The 20,496-nt window shown below is 39.8% G+C and overlaps 1 protein-coding gene across 6 annotated transcripts in view; it reads left to right on the top strand.

Moving 5' to 3' along the window:
• Positions 1 to 20,496, top strand: part of LOC100961574 (microtubule-actin cross-linking factor 1) — a 363,479-nt gene that overhangs the window by 173,690 nt on the left and 169,293 nt on the right. For all 6 annotated transcript variants that reach the window (XM_023518666.1, XM_023518665.1, XM_023518664.1 and 3 more), the window contains exons 6-18: positions 8,579 to 8,745; positions 10,225 to 10,337; positions 10,442 to 10,548; positions 11,096 to 11,215; positions 11,352 to 11,447; positions 12,431 to 12,558; positions 12,736 to 12,829; positions 13,024 to 13,178; positions 13,822 to 14,098; positions 15,543 to 15,671; positions 17,099 to 17,176; positions 18,039 to 18,200; positions 19,826 to 19,930. In XM_023518666.1, the coding sequence (XP_023374434.1) occupies positions 8,579 to 8,745; positions 10,225 to 10,337; positions 10,442 to 10,548; positions 11,096 to 11,215; positions 11,352 to 11,447; positions 12,431 to 12,558; positions 12,736 to 12,829; positions 13,024 to 13,178; positions 13,822 to 14,098; positions 15,543 to 15,671; positions 17,099 to 17,176; positions 18,039 to 18,200; positions 19,826 to 19,930 (1,731 nt within the window). The remainder of the gene's footprint in view (positions 1 to 8,578; positions 8,746 to 10,224; positions 10,338 to 10,441; positions 10,549 to 11,095; positions 11,216 to 11,351; positions 11,448 to 12,430; positions 12,559 to 12,735; positions 12,830 to 13,023; positions 13,179 to 13,821; positions 14,099 to 15,542; positions 15,672 to 17,098; positions 17,177 to 18,038; positions 18,201 to 19,825; positions 19,931 to 20,496) is intronic.

Genomic DNA, 20,496 nt, shown 5'->3' with positions numbered 1-20,496 from the left:
AAAAAAAAAAAAAAAAAAAAATCCATTTCAAATGAACAGTTAGAAATAAAATCGCATAAAAATAAAATGGAAAGTTAAGAAGACGAAATTGCAGAGAAATTACAGAAAAATAGATTTAAAATAAATGTAATAATAATGGAAAAGTTATTATATACTGTGTATACAATTGGCCCCCTGCAGTGTGGGGGCTTTGCATCTGTGGATTCAACCAACTGTGAATTAAAAATATTTCAGAAAAAATTATGCCTGTACTGAACATGTACAGACCTTTTTTCCTTCTCATTATTCCCTAAACAGCATAGTATAAGAACTATTTACATAGCATTTACATTGTATTAGGTATTATAACTAATCTAGAGATGATTAAAGGATGTGTATAGATTATATGCAAATACTACATCATTTTATTTCTGAGACTTGATCATCTGTGTCCTCAGGTTTTTGTATCCCGTCTAATACCCCATGAATACCTAGGGGGATGACTATATTGAAAAGGAATTAATATTGAGAATGTATGAAATGGTGTGTAGGTGAATAAGAGTACAGAGCCAGATGGACTGGGTTTGAATGTCACTTCTACCACTTACTAGCAGTATACCCTGGGACAGTTACCTAACTCCTCTTTGCCATAATTTTCTCATTTGGAAATTGAAAATAAGGATAGTATATACTTAGTGGGATTGTTGTGAGAATTATATGAGTTAGTACAAGTAAAGCACAATAGATGTTAGTTATTAATATTCTATTTAAAGAATCCCTCAAACAACAACAACAAAAAAAGATAAACACCCTTGTAGAAAAATAGAGGAAAGCCCAGGAATAAGCAGTTTACAAAAAAGGAAATCAAAATGCCTCATACACATAAGAAGACCCTTTCTCACTAGTGATCAGGATATAAAAATCAAAGCAACAGGTGTGTATGGGGGGGCCATGCCTGTAATATCAGCACTTTGGGAGGCCCAGGCAGGAGGATCTCTTGAGGCTCAAGTTAAAGACCAGTTTGAGCAACATAGCAAGATCCTTTCTCTATAAAAAATTTAAGAAGTAACTTTAGCCAAACATGATGATACTTACCTATAGTCCTAGCTACTTGGGAAACTAAGGTGGGAGAATCTCTTGAGCTTGGGAGTTTAAGATTTTTTTTTGGCCGGGGCTGGGCTTGAACCCGCCACCCCCTGTATATGGGGCCAGTGCCCTACTCCTTGAGCCACAGGCGCTGCCTGGGAGTTTAAGATTTTTAAAGTGAGCTATGATCACAGTGCTGCACTCTAGTCTGAGCAACAGAGAGAGACAACAATAAGATACCATTTTATACCCACCAAATTGTCTGAAAATTCTACGAATACGCAAGGATGTAAAGTGGTGGGAAAATCTCTTCATAGCCTGGGAGTATAAAGTGGTACTGCTACTTCTCCTACTTAGAGAATAGTAGGGTAATGTTTTGTAAAATGGAAAAATGACCATATTTTATCACCTAGAATTTCCCCAGTGAGCCCTCCAAGACTCTGATTTCAATACTGAAAGGACCACTTGCTGACCTTTACCTAACTCTCACATCGCTAATGCATATCTCCTTCCTCTCTATTCCCACAAACAGAGCTGCCAGTGGATCCCTCCAGCCAGGCATTGGATTTTTTTTTTTTTTTTTGAGACAGAGCCTCAAGCTGTCCCCCTAGGTAGAATGCTGTGGCATCACAGCTCACAGCAACCCCCAACTCCTGGGCTTAAGCGAGTCTCCTGCCTCTGCCTCCCAAGTAGCTGGGACCACAGGCAACCGCCACAATGCCCGGCTATTTTTTGGTTGCAGCTGTCATTGTTATTTGGCGGGCCTGGGCTGGATTCGAACCTGCCACCTTAGGTGTATGTGGCTGGCGCCTTAGCCACTTGAGCCACAGGCGCCGAGCACAGCCAGGCATTTGTAATGAACTTCTGCACTGTGCCTTCACCTGCTTCTTAAATGAAAGTTTTCAAAGTCCAATCCCTTTTTTGTAGCAGGATCAGGTCAGCTAGAAACTTACTCAGAATATTTGGTGTTATTCCCTGAGGCTTACATAGACCTACAAAGTCCAAACTCCTTAGCCTGCTATACAACCCCTTCATAATCTCTCTAACCTAGTTCCTATGAATTCCCGTTTTGAACCTTCCTGTGTTAGCAGGCCAGCTCCTTAGCTATCTACGGTTCCTGTTTCAACTTATCTCTTATCTTTCAAAGTTTCTTATGTAAACTTTGTTTACGTCCACTTTCTACATGCAATTCTTTTTTCCTTTTTCTTCATCTATTCTTTTTTTTTTTTTTTTTTTGCAGTTTTTGGCCAGGGCCAGGTTTGAGCCCACCACCTCTGGTATATGAGGCTGGCTCCCTGATCCTTAAGCCACAGGTGCTGCCCTCTTTGTCTATTCTTTAACATCCTTCAGTGATGTTATTTAAGTGCTTATTTTAGCGTTTAAATCAGACTTCTTCAAGAAATCTTTTTGATCACTCCAGTCCACGTTTATTTTCCATTCTGCTCAGATTCTATATTGGATAGTACTGTAATTATTGCTCTTTGACATTAAATTATGTATAACTCTTTCATGTGACCTACCACATATGACTACATATAAGGTGAATGTTTTTTCCCTCCAGGAAAGAGGGATTCTCTTTGTATTTGACTACTTCTTCTTCTTTTTTTTTTTTTTGACAGTCTCCCTTGGTAAAGTGCTTTGGTGTTACAGCTCACAGCAACCTCAAACTTTTGGGTTTAAATGATACTCTTGCCTCAGCCTCCCAAGTAGCTGGGACTACCGGCACCCGCCAAAATGCCCGGCTATTTATTTATTTATTTATTTGCAGTCGTCATTGCTGTTTAGCTGGCCGGGGCCAGGTTCAAACCCGCCAGCCCCGGTATATGTGGCCGGCGCCCTAACCACTGAGCTATGGGTGCTGAGCCAGCTTCTTATTATTGATTGAGGTTATGGTCAGTTATAAAAAAGGATGTCACCATCTGCTAATTCTATTAATATTAGTTTTTGTAGAGATCAACTGACATAATAGGTTAAACAAAAAGAGAGACCAAAAATCTAAGATTTTGTTAGCACTCTTGGGAATATAACCTCCTAATTTGAAGTATTGAATGTTATTTTGTACAAGCCTTAACATTAAAATCTTTTTAAATATCACTTATAAAATACACATGTATACACGTACATGGAGCAAGTGGTCACTTCGTGGAGATCATGGATGAGAAAAAAACACTAGTGTTATGCAACTGGATTCTTGTGTATTTTTTATCTCTAAAATCTTAAAAAGAAATGTAGGGTTTTTTTGTTTGTTTGTATTTGGAGACAGAGTCTCACTTTGTCACCTTGGGGCTGAGTGCTGTGGCATCAAAACTCACAACAATCTCAAACTCTTGGGCTCAAGCGATACTCTTACTGCAGCCTCCCAAGTAGCTGAGACTACTGGTGCCCACCACAATACCCATCTATTTTTAGAGACAGGGTCTTGCTCTTGCTCAGGCTGGTCTCCAATTCTTTTTTTTTTCTTTATTTTTTTTTAATTGAATGGTAACTATGTACATTAATGCACTTCTGGGGTACAGTGTGGGGTTTTCACATGCAATCTGAAATACTTCCATCAAACTGGTCAACACAGCCTTCATGTCATTTTCTCAGTTATTGCTTTAAAACGTTCACATTCTACTCTTAGAAAGATTCACCTGTACCCCTATAAGGTAAACCTCAGAAGTAATCCCTCCAAACCCCCTCCCTCCTCCCTCCTCTTCTTCTTTTGCTATTTGGTTATGCTTTCATATAAAAAGGTTTAAATTAGTTTCATAATAGGGGTGTGTACATTGGATACTTTTTCCTCCATTCTTGTGATACTTTGCTCAGAAGAACATTCTCCAGTTCCATCCATGTGAACATGAAGGATATAAAGTCTCCATCCTTCTTAATGGCTGCATTGTATTCCATGGTGTACATATATGGTCTCCAATTCTTGAGCTCAAGTAATCCACCTGTCTCAGACTCCCAGCTTGCTAGAATTACAGATTGAGCCACTGCGCCCAGCCCAGAAATGTAGATTTTTTTTTAAATTCACTTTAAAAGTACCTTTATTATAATGGAAAAGACATTGATGTAAATGATGCATGTGAAATTTGGATAACATGGTTTTTTGGAATGTAAAGGCGGAAATAGCATTAGTATTGAATTAATGCATTGGATATACTGCTTAATTTAAACTATATATGTGTAAATAAATTTCTGAACATTTAACAGCTAGCCCCAGTGTTGTACCTATGGTCCTAGCTACTCAGGAGGCTGAGCCCAGGATCTCTTGAAGTTATAGTGAGGTCGTGGTGTGCCCTGCCACTGCATCATTATGGGTGTGTACCCTGGCCAACATAGCAAGAACTTGTCTGTAAAAAAATTTTTTTAAATAGAAGTTTATACATTAAGAGGACCACAAAAGTTCTCTCTCTACATTTACTTCTATCTGTTTACTGTCATGTGGGAAAATATTTGTGATAACCTTATTTTAGTTATGGCATGTCTTTTTTGTTTTGTTTTGTTTTGGTTTGGTTTCCCTGTTACCCCCTAGAATAAAACTCAGCACAGGGCAGCGCCTATGGCTCAAAGGAGTAAGGCACCGACCCCATATGCCAGAGGTGGCGGGTTCAAACCCAGCCCCAGCCAAAAACTGCAAAAAAAATAAAACTCAGCACAGATGTTATTATCTCTGAGAAATCCCTTGGGATTGCTAGTTTGGGTTGCTTACTTACCTCTGTCGCAAAATTGATCTCTCTGAATAGTAAATTGTCACCATGATCGAATTACTTGAGCTTGAGGCCTGAAACTGTATTTTAATTTTGAGATATCAAAAACTTAAACACAGCTCTTAGAACATAATGGGTGCTCAAAAAATATTAACAGAATAAATGGTGTGTTCATGGAGTTCCTGGGAATGCTTCAGAGAAGGGATTAACTGAGCCTTGGAAAGCGTGAGTTGAAAGAAAATTCAGGTGGAATTTGCATATTTTCTGGCATGGTATTGAGGCTGTCCTTTCTCTCCAAATGGTTTCCTGCTTAAAATCCAGATGAGGGAGAAAGCTCCCTGAAACTGAGGCTGGATTTTTGCATTTGGGAGATTAAGGTAAAAGCTTCCTCATAGCCCAAGGGACAGTACTGTGCACACACATCACATGTGAGTATTAGAGGAGATGGACAAAAGCCAAATATAATTACTGAGATGGTTGTGATGATAATCCCATTTTCCTCATCCAGTGTACATTCTAGGAAGGGCCGTAATCCAAACAAGGTATTTTTTTCCTTCCCTGAGGGATCCCAACAGTTCCCTTGTGTTTAAAATCTGAAGTAAAGCTGTTCATTGAAGTTATTTCTGTACAATGTACAGAAATGCTGTGATTGGCAGATAGAAGATGTACAACAATATCAATTAACTAACTGGAATTTCATTTTGGGGTAAAGAACCCAATACTCAGATTTCATTATGCTTATCACATTCTCTTTCTTTTTACTTCAGCAAATCTATTTCCTTTTCTCAGCAGTGTTTTGACTTAATATATAAGTGAAACAGCTGTAGTGAAAGCACTGGGATATGGCAGTGCTGCCTGGCATTTACCAGTGTGATAGGAGCTGGACATGAAATAGAATTGGTGCTAGGAAGGGGCTGTTTACACTGGACTTACAGGATGGTGGTTTGGGCACTATAACCCATTACTGGGTCCTGGGCTTTGTAGCACCACAAGTCTCTTTTTTTCCCCCCTAGTGTACTTGGAGTTGATTGAGTTTTAAGAAATTGACTCAAAATTGATGTGACTTAATTAATATATAAAATGAATTTTAACTGCCATGTGATTATTTGAATCAACCACTCAGTCCATTTGTTACTTTCAAATATCTGTATGCGAAGCAAATGATAATTTAGTCTGAAGTTTGTCAGGTGAACATAGAGTCAGAACAGAGGAGTGTGGTGAATGGGGGATAGATTTGGAGAATGGTCCTATTAGCTGACAGTGTGACAACCTGATTTCTCTTGTAGAAATGTACCTTCAAAGACAGGAGAACCCTCTTCCCTGGAGTCTGCTGGGTGGGGCACTATTTTACCATCTCAGTTGCAGAGGCAGCAATCCCTCTTCCCTTGTCTAGACTCCATGCAACCTTCCCATACTTTTCTGTCCTCACAGTTTCTTCAGAAACTTAGTAACATTTATGCAGCTTTCTTTTATTTACTTAAAGTTCCTGGCCCTGTTGTTCCTGACTTTAAATCTGATATTTAATCTCATCTATTATGAGTTGAGTTTTAAATTCAGACACTTTTACTTATTATTGATTGTCCGCTTGTATTAACCAGGGAGGCTACTACTTTCACAGTGCTGCACCTGAAGGAGACAGGCTGTTCTGTTGACATGTCAGTGCCTTCTCTGCTGCAAGAGCCCAGACCAATAGTAGTGCTGCCTATGCTGTTTTATTATTATGGAAAGGAAATACATGTTCCATAGGTGACTTACGCGACCCTTGTAGTGACCCCATAAGAAAGTTACTCTCTTATGTTAAAAATACGGGGAAAATAGAGTGCGAGAAGCCTAAGTGATTTGCTTGGGATCTCATTGCTAATAAATGCCTCCTTTGAAGTAAACATATGTCTTATTCAAAGGAGTGTGGTCATTATTTAAAGTCTGAAAAAAAAGAAAAGCAGAAAGGAAATAAAATTATTCATAATCCATTCTTGGAGAGACAGTCATTGTAACATTGTCTTAAACTTTTTTGACTTTACACAGTGCTTTGAATTCACCGTATTTGCTGTCAAAAAAGTAACTTATTTCTGGATTCTAGCTTTATCTCCAAATGCTTCTATTTGCTTATTTTTATTATTTCATTTTTAAGCCAAATGATTATTAGCTAAAGCATTTTTTTTTTTGGAGACAGAGTCTCAAACTGTTGCCCTGGCTAGAATGCCGTAGTGTCATCATAACTCACAGCGACCTCCAACTCTTGGGCTCAAGAGATCCTCTTGCCTTGGTTGAGAGGGGTTCTCCTCTTGCTCAGAGCTGCTCTTGGACTCACGAGCTCAAGCAATCCACCTGCCTCAGCCTCCCAGAGTGCTAGGATTACAGGCGTGAGCCACTGTGCCTGGCCTAATTAAAGCATGTTAAGTTCTTACCATATGGCCAGTACAACACTGGGCTTAAGGGGCAATACACAGAAGGACCATGTCAGACTTAGAGGTTATTTCTTCCAAGGCCTCTCAGCTTCTGCTTGAACACATAGTGAGGAGGAGGGCTTCCTCATAGGGACTGCTTTTTTTGGTAGATACTTAGTTGTGATTGTTAAGGTATGGTGCCAGCCCCTCAGGAAACAGACAGTCTTGGGGAGATGATTAAATATATGAAACAATTGCCAGTAAGGCAGAATGACCTTTAATTAAATAAGGATACAGACTGTTCATGCTGTGAGAATTAGACAAGTAAGGTTTAGAGGAAGACCATCATCCATACAAGGAAAAGGAAAGGGAACTCTACCTGTTGAGCATAACCCTGAGTTTGGGGTAGGGGCTTTAAGGTGTAATCTTGATTACTGCAGCAACCCTGAAAAGGTGACAGATACTATTCTAACTTTATAGGATTTAAACTCAGGTCTGTGTGGATTCAAAGGCATGTATTTTTTTCCTCTCTTGCACTTCCATCTCTCTAAAGTAGGTCTTGTGCTATATTTTGGAGGCTTCTTAAAATAGCTTTTCTTCTTATAAAAACATACATGATGTAGAAAATTTGGAAAATATAATAATCAGTTATAATGCTACTTGGAGATAACTATGATTGCTAGTTTGCTGTATGTCTCTCCAATATTTACACTCCCATCCATCTGTATCACACACATATATAACACATAGATATATGCATAAATATGATTGTATACTTAAATATATATTTTATATATCTTTTATATGAAATCAGGATCATTGTATGTATTATTTTGTTTGTATTTTTTTAGATAAAATTCAGTGACCATTTTCGTATGTCATTAAAATTTTCTAAAACATACTTTTTTAAGTGATATAAAAAATCGTATTCTGCTGTAGTTGTGCTGTAATTTATAACCAATTAACTGAACTAATTAAACTCTAACTTTTTGCTATGTCATTATTTATTGTGCTTCAATAAACTTTCTTTTATGAAATTATGTGTACATACATGTATCACTGATGATACCCTATTAAGTTATGTTTAGGTTTTAAGAATTTTGACTCAAAGATAACATGCAGAGAAGTTGTGCCATTTACTGTCTCTTTAGTGGCAGTATATGAAAATATCCAATTTTAGATATTTTCTCCAATCCTGAGTAGTATCATTAAAAACAAACCTTTCTAGTTTGATAGTTGAAAAATAACCTCTGATGGCTTTAGTTTACACTTCTTTGATGACTAAAATAGATGAACATATGTTGGAGTTGTCATCTAAACTGCCATGGCCTGGAATCTTCCTCTTTTTCTAAAAGCCATAATGTATAGAGAAGAGAAGATTAAAAGAGTTTGTCTTATTTGTACTAAATTACTCTTTGTCCTATCTTTTGGCAGATCTCTGACATCTACATTAGTGGGGAATCAGGGGATATGTCAGCCAAGGAGAAACTACTCCTCTGGACCCAGAAGGTGACAGCTGGTTACACAGGAATCAAATGCACCAACTTCTCCTCCTGCTGGAGTGATGGGAAGATGTTCAATGCCCTTATTCACCGATACAGGTAAATGCAGTGGAATGTGGTGTTCTGCAGGAGCTGCTTCTCATCTCTTAGTTACAGTCACCATGCTGGCTGTTTTACCCCTTAACCAAGAATCAAAGCTCTGATTCATTTATTTATTTGAGAAAGAAATACTTGTTGAACCTGTGCTTTTCCAGGCGTTGGGCACATAGAGCAGTGAACAAAACAGCAAAAGTTTTTGCTCTTGTGGAGCTTATCCTTGAGAGGGGAGAATGAGGAGTAACCAAATACATTCTGCCCTACCACAGTAAATGCAACAGAGGGCTAGAGAGTGACAGGGGGTTGTGGTAGTTTGGACAGGGTGGTCAGAGGCGGCCTGTTTGATGAGGACATTGGAGCAGAGCCAAGAGGGCGTGAGCCATGTGAGCCTCTAGGGTCAAAGTGTTTCAGGTGAGGAAATTGCTAGTGCAAGGGGCCTGAACTGGGGGCTTACTTGGCTTGAGCAACAGTAGGTGGCTGGAGTGAGGAAGATGGAACTTTGAATGACAAAACCCAGAATTATTGAGTTCCTATTGCTCATAAACATGCCCCAATTCTCTTTTCTTTTTTTCTTTTTTTTGAGTCTCACTTTGATGCCCTTGGTAGAGTATTGTGGCCTTATAGTTCACAGCAACCTCAAACTCTTGGGCTCAAGAGATTCTATTGTGCCCCAATTTTCAGTACTAGGTTATGACATCTTTCCCATGAAATGCAACAAACCTGCTGTTTTGTAAGTTTAGGATTAGGGGGCACCAGGCTCCTGGTGTATAATTGAAAATGAGATTAGTCCCTTCTAAAACTCCTGCTTTCCAACTCTGTTTTTCAGCTCTGGGAATGTTTAAGAGGTTTGTTTGTTTGTTTGTTTGTTTATTTATTTATTTATTTTTTGAGACAGAGCCTCAAGCTGTCCCCCTGGGTAGAGTGCCGTGGCATTACAGCTCACAGCAACCTCCAACTCCTGGGCTCAAGCGAGTCTCCTGCCTCCGCCTCCCAAGTAGCTGGGACCACAGGCGCCCGCCACAACGCCTGGCTATTTTTTGGTTGCAGCCGTCATTGTTGTTTGGCGGGTCCGGGCTGGGGATTCGAACCCGCCACCTTAGGTGTACGTGGCTGGCGCCTTAGCCATTTGAGCTATAGGTGCCGAGCCTGTTTATTTGTTTTGAGACAGAGCCTCAGGGTAGAGTGTCATGGCCTCACAACTCACAGCAACCTCCAATACCTAGGCTCAAGTGATTCTTCTGCCTCAGCCTCCCAAGTAACTGGGACTACAGGCACCCACCACAATACCCAGACATTTTTTGGTTGTAGCCATCATTGTTTTTTGGCAGACCTGGGCTGGATTTGAACCCACGAGCTCTGGAGTATGTGGCTGGCACCTTAGCCGCTTGAGCTGCAGGTGCCGAGCTGAGAGGTTTTCTTTGTATAAACTTATGTGCCATGTGTATATGGTGGCCTTTCATGTGCCTGGGTTGACTTTTACAGACCCGATCTGGTGGATATGGAGAGGGTGCAAATCCAAAGCAACCGAGAGAACCTGGAACAGGCTTTCGAAGTGGCAGAAAGACTGGGGGTCACCCGGTTGCTGGATGCAGAAGGTGAGAGTTACTGAACTTGAGTAAGTTTGTCATGTATTCACTGTTCCTTCTTCTCACAGGTTTGTTTGTTCTGACTAAAAGATTTCTTGTCCACTTTCTCTCAGATGTGGATGTGCCATCTCCAGATGAAAAGTCTGTAATCACTTATGTGTCTTCAATTTATGATGCCTTTCCTAAAGTCCCTGAGGGTGGAGAAGGGATCAGTGCTATGGTAAAAGACATTTTCCTAAAATACCTTCTCACTTGGCTTTGTTTGGGTGGAATGCATTGATCAGACAGTGTTTCTAAAGTATTCATTTTATACAGAGCACACTTAATCCACATTGTCTTTAGTATACATAGACATTGTCCTTGGTCCTGGGAATGAATCTAGATATTGCTAATTTTGGAGCATTTAGCACAGACCATTTGGTGATAAATGCTGGCAAAAAAAAAAGTCCCTATTATCCCCAGCTGAAATTCAAAACGAGGCAGTGTTTTCTCAGCCACTAATAACAGCCTGATTAGGTTTATCATGGATCTTTTCTGAATATTTTTAGTAGCTTGGTTTGTAGCCTTTCTAGGTGTCAGGAAATTGAATCCCATTCTGAGAGCCCTTGAGGAACTTTGAAATTGGGACTGTGAGCATTTCACCAAGCAGCTGCGTAGGCGATTAGAAGAAAGGGATTTTACCTGGTTTAGAGTGGCCTGAGCTGCTTTTTCTGTGCTTGTTTTGAATGTTGCTAATCAGGTGTGTGATGTTTACCTTCTGGCAATAGGAAGTGGACTCCAGGTGGCAAGAATACCAAAGCCGGGTGGACTCCCTCATTCCCTGGATCAAACAGCATACCATACTGATGTCAGATAAATCCTTCCCCCAGAACCCTGTTGAACTAAAGGTAACGTCAGGGATTTAAAGCTTTCTCGGGAGTAAGACTCAGAGCTTACTGCTGCTGCCTTCTGGGTGAGATGGTATGAAAAATTGGACCCGGTTGTTGCATCTATTCATTTATTCACCAAATATTAATTTTGTAGGCACTTTATAATCAGTATATACACTTCAAAGAAACAGAAATTCTGGCCAAGGAGAGAGAAAAAGGACGAATTGAGGAATTATATAAATTATTAGAGGTAAGGAAACTTATCCTTTACTGAGGCTTGGGATTTGCTGGTTTGCCTTGCCCTGTTTCTTGATTAGCCAGATCCTCTGTGTTCTTTTCCCAAACTATGTTAATAGCAATACCCTCAGGATGACAAATACCTATGTATAGCCTTACTTTCAGGTAGGTCTTAACAATTTTGGTCTTAAAAGGGCAATAGCAACCCCTGTATTTTTAAAAAGACTTACTGAAAAATGACATATACAATACTTATTCAGAAGTCTCAAGTTTTATGGATGAGTTTTCTTGCTTCTCAGAAACTAAATCTTTCTAGGGCAGAGAGAAAAGAGATTCCCATTTCCATTTTGATTCCTAGAGAATGTGAAGTTGCAGAGATAGCCATTTAACTTCGCCAGGTCGGGGATTAGTGAGACGAGGATTTATACACGTGTAGAAGGAATGGAAGGATTTAGTGTAGGTGGTCCCTGCATCCTGGAGGTGATTTTTGTTTTCCTCTCACCTTATGATGAGGCATAGCTAAATAAATATTCAGTCGTTTTCCATATTAGACCATAAAACAACTGTCAACTGGCTGAGTGAAGGAACAAGAAGGGACCAGGCATGATGGCTCATGTCTGTAATCCTAGCATTTTAGGAGGCCAAGGAGGGAGAATCTCTTGAGGCTGGGAGTTTGAGACCAGCCTGGGCAACATAGTAAGACCCTATCTCTACAAAGAATAAAAAGAATTAGGCAGGCATGGTGGTATGCACCTACAGTCCCTAGCTACTTAGGAAGCCGAAGCAGGAGGATCACTTGAGCCTGGGAGTTCAATGCTGCAGTGAGCTGTGATTATGCCACTGCATTCCAGCCTTTTAAGACCCTGTCTCTTAAAAAATAAAAAAGAAAGAAGAAAAAAAAAGAAAAAGAGATACAACAAGTGATGTACAAAGAACAAATGAAAACTGGTCCCAAGGGCATGGGTGTGATTTGGACTCAACAAATATCTCTTTCAGGTATGGATTGAATTTGGTCGAATTAAGTTGCCTCAAGGTTACCACCCTAATGATGTGGAAGAAGAGTGGGGAAAGCTCATCATTGAGATGCTGGAGCGAGAGAAATCACTTCGGCCAGCTGTAGAGAGGTGGGTCCAGAGCCTCAAGGTCAGAGGTTCTCAACCTGTGGGTCACGACCCATAGGAACTGTATTAAAGGGCCACGGTATTAGGAAGGTTGAGAACCCCACTGCTCAAGGTGCTCTGACATTACTTACTAGGCTGCTTTGGACCGTTTACCTGACTATGGTTTTTATCTTATTTTAGGCTGGAATTGTTGCTGCAGATTGCAAACAAAATCCAGAATGGTGCTTTGAACTGTGAAGAAAAACTAACACTAGCTAAGAATACACTGCAGGCTGTAAGTCTCTGTTTTTTCCCATTTCTTGTGTCACATGTTTTCTACTTCTTAGCCTCTGCACTAATGGTCGAGGTTAATAGTCAGTTTGAAGAAACTGACTGTGTCACTTCCCTTTGGGGAAGATTATTTCAGGTCCCTCTGCTCCCTCCATCCTGGTGAGTGGAAGTCTCACTCTTCTTCTCTTTCTGTCACAGGATGCTGCTCACCTGGAATCAGGACAACCTGTGCAATGCGAGTCAGATGTCATCATGTATATTCAGGAGTGTGAAGGTCTCATCAGGCAGCTGCAGGTGGATCTCCAGATCCTACGAGATGAGAATTACTACCAACTAGAAGAGCTGGCTTTTAGGTGAGGAACAAGGGCCTCAAACAGGAATTGCTTACTGTTGAGTCTTACGAATCAAGAGTCAGACACTGAATCTTATACTTGGATCTTACGGTCAGTGTCTTAATAAGGATATTACAGGTATTTGGGATAGGAAAGTTTTTGTAGTGGAGGACAGTTTCCCCTTATTGTAGGCCCTTCCCACTAAGCACCTATAAGGATACTCCTAATTATTGTGGCAACTTATACCTATGTATTTCAAAGCGACCTGCAGGGGTGTGATTGCACATCAGGTTTAGAAACATTGGCGGTCCAGTGATGTCATTTTATAGTGGAGGAAAGACCCACAGAAGTCATGAAGATTGTCTCTAGTCACTTGGCTAGTTTGTACAGAACTAAGACTAGGACCCTATAAATAGATACTGGTTTGCTTCCTCCATTTAATACTGTAATTTGGCATTTGACTCAAAGATGACTCTGAAATAGAAGATGTTAGTAATATCACCTTGCGTTCATATGAGTGTAACACGTTCTCTTTTTCAAAACACTTTCATGGTCTTATTTTCACTTTTATCACATTCTTGTCAAATGAATAAGGATGATACTATTTTTAAAAGCATGTTATAGAGTTAAGTCCTTTTCTTTTTTTTGTCTTGTTGCATTTCAGGGTCATGCGTTTGCAGGATGAGCTGGTCACCTTGCGTCTAGAGTGTACAAATCTGTACCGGAAGGGTCACTTCACTTCCCTTGAATTTGTTCCGCCCTCTACTTTAACCACTACTCATCTAAAAGCAGAACCCCTGACCAAGGCAACTCATTCTTCTTCTACCTCTTGGTTCCGAAAGCCCATGACTCAGGCTGAGCTTGTATCTATCTCGTCTTCTGAAGATGAAGGCAATCTCCGATTTGTATATGAACTACTGTCTTGGGTGGAAGAGATGCAGGTGAGTATATGTCCAAAAGGCTTACGCAGTACACTAATGTTTACTGCATCTAATAGCTTATCTGAAAGAACTGGGTTGCTCTGTGTTACTTGAACAGATTCCCTTAATTATTGATGGTTCCTTGAATGCAAGCCCCGCCCTCTTATCAGAAGGATGATAGATAGGGTCAGACTGAATAGCATACACTCTTGTATTTGAAGCCCTTTAGGAATCTGTTCCTTTCAGCTAACTGAACTCTGAGTGAGAGCTTGTGGGGAAAATTATAGTCTATAAATCTGTTACCTTCTCTGAAATTATCTTATTGGTAGATGAGTTTATTCTTCATTTGTTGTTTGTCTTAATTCTTTTTTCTTTTTCTTTCTTTTTTTTTTTTTGAGACAGAGTCTCATTTTGTCACCCTGGGTAAAATATTGTGGCATCATAGATCACAGCAACCTCAAACTCTTGGGCTCAAGTGATTCTCTTGCCTCAGCCTCCCTAGTAGCTGGGACTACAGGCGGTTGCCACAACACCTGGCTATTTTTAGAGATGGGGTCTCACTCTTGCTCAGACTGGTCTCAAACTTGTGAGCTCCGGATATCCACCCACCTCAGCCTCCCAGAGTGCTAGTGTTTGTCTCAAGGCTGCTGTGTTCCACAATTCCAGGGTGTACTATTTACATGTATTCTAGGATCATGGTTCAAATTTGACATTGTCCTTATCCTTCTAACCCTTTTGTTTCATTCTTCCTATTCCCAGATAATATATTTCCCCATCCCAACAGATAAAAATGTACACATCAAACTGTTTGTTTGTTTGTTTTTGAGACAGACTTTCACTTTTTTGCTCTTGGTAGAGTGCCATGGCATCACAGCTCACAGCAACCTCAAACTCCTGAGCTTAAGCGATTCTCTTGCCTCAGCTTCCCAAGTAGCTAGTACTACAGGTACCTGCCACAAGGCCTGGCTATTTTTTGTTACAGTTGTTATTTAGTTGGCCCGGGCTGGGTCTGAACCTGCCATCCTCGGTGTATGTGGCTGTGATATGGGTGCCAAGTCAAACTTGTAAAATTGCCTGCCATTGGCTAATAGTTAATGCCATTAATAGAGCTAAATATTTTCAGATTATTTCTTTCTTATATCAGTTTGTGAAATGAAGAGACTCCATGAAGGGAAATGCCTAAACTGTAAAATTAGGCATTCTAAGCCTGTGATCAACAAATTATGCAGTAATATAGCAGCAGAACCCTCCCCTGTTGCTATGTTTGGTAGTTTGCTCTCTAGCTACTGAGGGTGCTTATGGCATATTTTCTTTTTAAGAGGCTAGACATATATGAAGATAGTTTAGGTATCCATTTGCTCCATTCGCTACCCGTAATCCCCTTGTCCAAATGTTGATTCTGGCCATTTTCTTTTGCTGCTCACTCAGCAAATAAATTATCGCATGTATATTTTTTCTTTTTCAGATGAAACTAGAGCGAGCAGAGTGGGGCAATGACCTGCCTAGTGTGGAGTTACAGCTGGAAACACAGCAGCACATCCACACCAGTGTAGAAGAACTGGGCTCAAGTGTCAAAGAGGCCAGGTTGTATGAGGTGTGTAGTCTTCAGAGTGCACATTATGGGGAGGACAGCGGAAGTGGAACAGATAATAGGACAGTATGCACAATAGAGCTGTGTGTAAGGAAAAGAGAGCTCTGGAAAAGAAGGATAATGAAGATGGCACTTAATGACTAATTTTATATTCACGCGACGTCTCTGTTAACCTTTAAAATAAACTTGTAAAAAGGTGTTTTTATTAATCTTTTAATGTTTTTATTAATCTAAAAAAAGTAATACTGGCAGAGAGAGGGAAGGAGGGAGAGGGATGAGGTCTTGGTGTGTGCCACACCTTTTGGGGGCAAGACACGATTGTAAGAGGGACTTTACCTAACAAATGCAGTCAGCATAACCTGGTTTCTTGTACCCTCAGTGACTCCCCAACAATAAAAAAAAAGAAAAGTGATATTGGAAGCTAAGATTAGAATTAATAAGTAGCAGATGCAGTGTCCAAACTCAGACTTCTGCCTCTAAAAATTCATGCTCTTTTTACTTCCCCATCTTCCTGCACTAGAGAGTTGGTATGGAAAAAATTATTCATTTAGTCTCGCCTCTTCCTCACTTATTATTCTATCTACACGTTTATAATTTTAGCTTTCCCCTTCAAAAAAGCAATTAGATAGTTTGGAAATTATCAGGCATTGATTTTGCTTAGAAGCCTCCCAGAATTTCTGGAAACACATGATAGTGAGGGTCTGTTGGTTGTAGTTACCGTGCTGGATTCTTGCCCACTTAGTGCTGCACCAAACTGACCCAGAGATTTGTTTTTTGGTTTGTTTGTTTGTTTGTTTGTTAAAATTTTTATTAAATCATAGCTGTGTACATTAATGCAGTCATGGGGTACAGTGTGCTGGTTTTATATACAATTTGAAATATTTTCATCAAACTGGTTAACAAAGCCTTCATGGCATTTTCTTAGTTATTGTGTTAAGACATTTATATTTTATATTTAGAAAGATTCACATGTGCTCTTGTAAGATGAACCATAGGTGTGGTCCCACTGATCACCCTCCCTCCCCCATCCTCCCCTCTCCTCTCCCTCTCCCTTTTCCCCATATTCTTGGGCTATAATTGGGTTATAGCTTTCATATGAAAGCTATAAATTAGTTTCATAGTAGGGCTGAGTACATTGGATACTTTTTCTTCCATTCTTGAGATACCTTGCTAAGAAGAATATGTTTCAGCTTCATCCATGTAAACATGAAGGAGGTAAAGTCTCCATCTTTCTTTAAGGCTGCATAATATTCCATGGTGTACATATACCACAATTTATTGATCCATTTGTGACCCGGAGATTTGTATCTAAGCCTCTCTTTTCTTAGAGCAACCAACCATTATCTATGTACATAGTTGAAACCATAACATATGTAACAGTTTACTTACTCTTTTTCTAATGTATTTTTATGTCATTTTTTTCTTATTAGGGAAAGATGTCCCCAAATTTCCATACCAGCTATGTTGAAACACTTGGAAAGCTGGAGACACAATACTGTAAATTGAAGGTAAGTTTTGACTGGTTCTCCTGTGACTTCTGTTCATGGAGATTCTCATTCTTTTCAGATAACTTTTACCTAATTCAGAAAGCTGATTGCTTGGTCCTGTTTTACTTTTCTAATTATTAGGAATTCATTTACTATGCAGTTGTTCATATGTATTAGGACATTTTCTCAACTTTTCTTTTCTTTTTTTTTGACACAGAATCTCACTGTCTACCCTGTAGAGAGTGCTATGGCATTTCAGTTCACAGCAACCTCAAACTCTTGGGCTCAGGAGATCCCTTTGTCTCAGCCCTCAGCTTCCCAAGTAGCTAGGACTGCAGGCTCCTACCACAATGCTGGGCTGGCTGTTCTGTTTTCCGTAGAGACAGGATTTCACTCTTGGTCAGGCTGGTCTCAAATTCCTGAGCCCAAGAGTTCCTGCCTCGACCTTCCAGAATACTAGGATTACAGTTTTAAATAAATAGAACGTATCCTAGCTATCATGCTTCACCAAGCTGATGGCTGTTTCACTTGGAAACCTCAAAACTAAAAGTTTGAGATTAGTCTGAAAGGCCTTCACTTCTATCTGTTGTTTTTCATTTCTGCTTTTCAAGATTATTCATAGTAGGACAGACCTAGGGTCATTTCTTTATCCAGGGAGCCCTACAAAGGCCTTATGAGTTCTGTCTTCTACCTAGGATGGACAAGGGTTCTGGAAATCTCATATGAAACTTGTATGAATCTAGAATCTGTGGAGAAGAACCCAGAGATTTAAAAGCAAGACTAAATACATCTCCTGGGTTATTCTTTCCTTGGATGTCAAATGTGCTATCTTCTACAGATATAAAGGCTGGCAATCTAACTGTGTAATCCTTGCTTTGCCTAGGAAACGTCTAGCTTCCGGATGAGACATCTTCAGAGCCTGCATAAATTTGTCTTCAGAGCTACAGCTGAGTTGATCTGGTTGAATGAGAAGGAGGAGGAGGAACTAGCATATGACTGGAGTGACAACAATCCCAATATCTCAGCCAAGAGAAACTACTTTTCTGTGAGTCTAGCACAGCAGACCTGTCATATTTATTTAATAGCAGCAGATGGACACAGAGAAGCTAGTCTGCTGAAAGCTTGCTTGGGTGGCTAGAGGACCCTACTCAATGTATCTGTGCATGTGAGGAGTGTACATGGAGAGAGGGGCAGCAGCGTCCAAGAATGAATTTAGTTAGACTCCATTTAGAAAGGCAGTATCTTGGTTCAGTAGAGTAGCAATGTGCAAGTTGAGTTATTTCATAAGCAATGACAGCTTTGTGGTTAAGATAAGAGGCTTTGGACTGAGACAGATCTAAATTCAAATTCTAATTCTTCCACTAACTAGCTCTGTGACCTTGGGCAAGTCATTTAATATCTCTGGACTTCTATAAAATATAATAGCACCACTTCAAAGAGTTATATAAAAGATTGAGTAAGATTTAATCAGCTAATCTGAGCAAAGTGCTTAGCATAGTATTGTTTAATGGGCCTATATTCTTAGCTTCCCACAAATTGCTAGGTTCTTCTTAATTTATTTAATAATTTTTTGGTCTCAGTCTCTTCACTTGTAAAATGGAGGGGAAATAATGGCATTTGACAATGGGGCAATTTTTTTTTTATTTTTTTCAGTGAAAGATGTAGACAAGGTTATTTTTTGCTACTTTTAGTATTTTCACATTGAGGATTTCAAAGATTTTGTAAGCTCTATGCAGAGAGGAAGGTTTTTTGTGAACACTCGGGATACTTTTTTTTTTCCAGATGAATACAAACTATTACGTTACATTGTTTGCATTTGTTAGGTAAAGTCCCTGTCATAGTTGTTGCACTCAGCCAGGAAGTGTGCCAAATACCCTTAAACCTGTGCCTATTAGGTGAGAGCACACCACACTTTAGATACTATAGTTCTTCTTGTTATTATTATTGCTTTTTTCCTTCTTATTCTTTCTTCTTCTTTTCTTTTAAGATGGGATCTTTTTATATTGCTCAGGTTGACTTCAAACTCCTGGGCTCAAATGGTCCTCCTGCCTCAGCCTCCAAAGTAGTTGCAATTATAGGCACTCACCACCACACCTGGTATAGGCTTCTCCTGATTGGAGGGTGGCATATGATTCTTCCTAAGGCAAGAAGAAATAATAGACACTAATATAGTAAATAGCATGTATGAAAACTGAAATTAGACTATGATAGAGATAGAGGGTAGACATGAAATTCATGTGCAATTTATTATGTTAAACTATTTTAAACTGCACACCAACTTTATGTCCACCATAATAAAGAAAGTGCTCTGAAAGCGTCAAGGAGAAGGGATGTATCTGATAGTAAGATTAGTACCCAGCTTCACAGCAGAGCTGGCATTTAAATTAGGTCTTTTAGAGTCAATGGAGAGTGTTGTAGGCTGAGGAAGTAGTCTGGGCAAAACCGGCAGTCAGTGATACTCATCTGCTGGTGTGTCATGTACTGGTGTAGGTGCTGACATGAACTGTCTTCCACAGCCAAGTTATCTCTTTTCTCTGTTCCAGTACTCATTCTTATTGGCACCACTTCCATGTTTAGGTTCCTTTAAAGTAAGACAGAGAACACAACTTTTTTTTTATTGCTACCCTTCCTAAAAAGCACTTATTCCATAGAAGTGAATTCAATTTTCAGGAGTTGACGATGGAACTGGAGGAGAAACAGGATGTATTTCGGTCTCTACAAGATACAGCAGAAATGCTATCACTTGAGAACCACCCAGCCAAACAGACTGTGGAGGTATGTGACTTGAGAATGTGTGAAAACCCTAATGCTCAGAGGTTATTATTTTTAAAGTACTCAAATTAAGGGCTTTGTTCTGCTGAAAGACTTGGAGAAATTGTCAGGATCATTTGTCTTGGGTCTTTCCCCTTTATCCCAGACCATTCATGTAGCCCTCAAAAGCCTATGAACAGTTTTAATAGCCTAAGAAGACTGCTAAGAGAAATAATAGGAGAGACATTCCTAACTGTAGGAGGAAAAGTGACTTGGACCATTTTCTTAAAGTAGTTGTCCTGACAGATCTTGCCTCTTTTACCCAGAGATGAAAAACAGTGGAGGAATCCAGAGGGTTGGATTTGGTTTTGTTGGCCAGATCATTTAGGTGCAACTGAGTGTGGAAAAAAGCTTTTCTGTCTAACTCCTTGTAAAACCATGCGGTAAAATAGATAAGAGACTTGGATGAAATGCGTGGAGCAAATGCCAGTCAAGTGTTCCGATGTCTCTTCTGCTGGCTCTTCAGCCTTTAGCAGAGCTCTACTTGGAGGCAAGTATTACACGTAGTTATCGGCTCTGTTGACCTCTCT

Source organism: Otolemur garnettii, unplaced genomic scaffold (assembly GCF_000181295.1).
Source record: "Otolemur garnettii isolate 467f Iridium unplaced genomic scaffold, OtoGar3 scaffold00144, whole genome shotgun sequence".
Lineage (NCBI taxonomy): Eukaryota > Metazoa > Chordata > Mammalia > Primates > Galagidae > Otolemur > Otolemur garnettii.
This window is presented reverse-complemented; position numbering and strand designations above follow the sequence as displayed.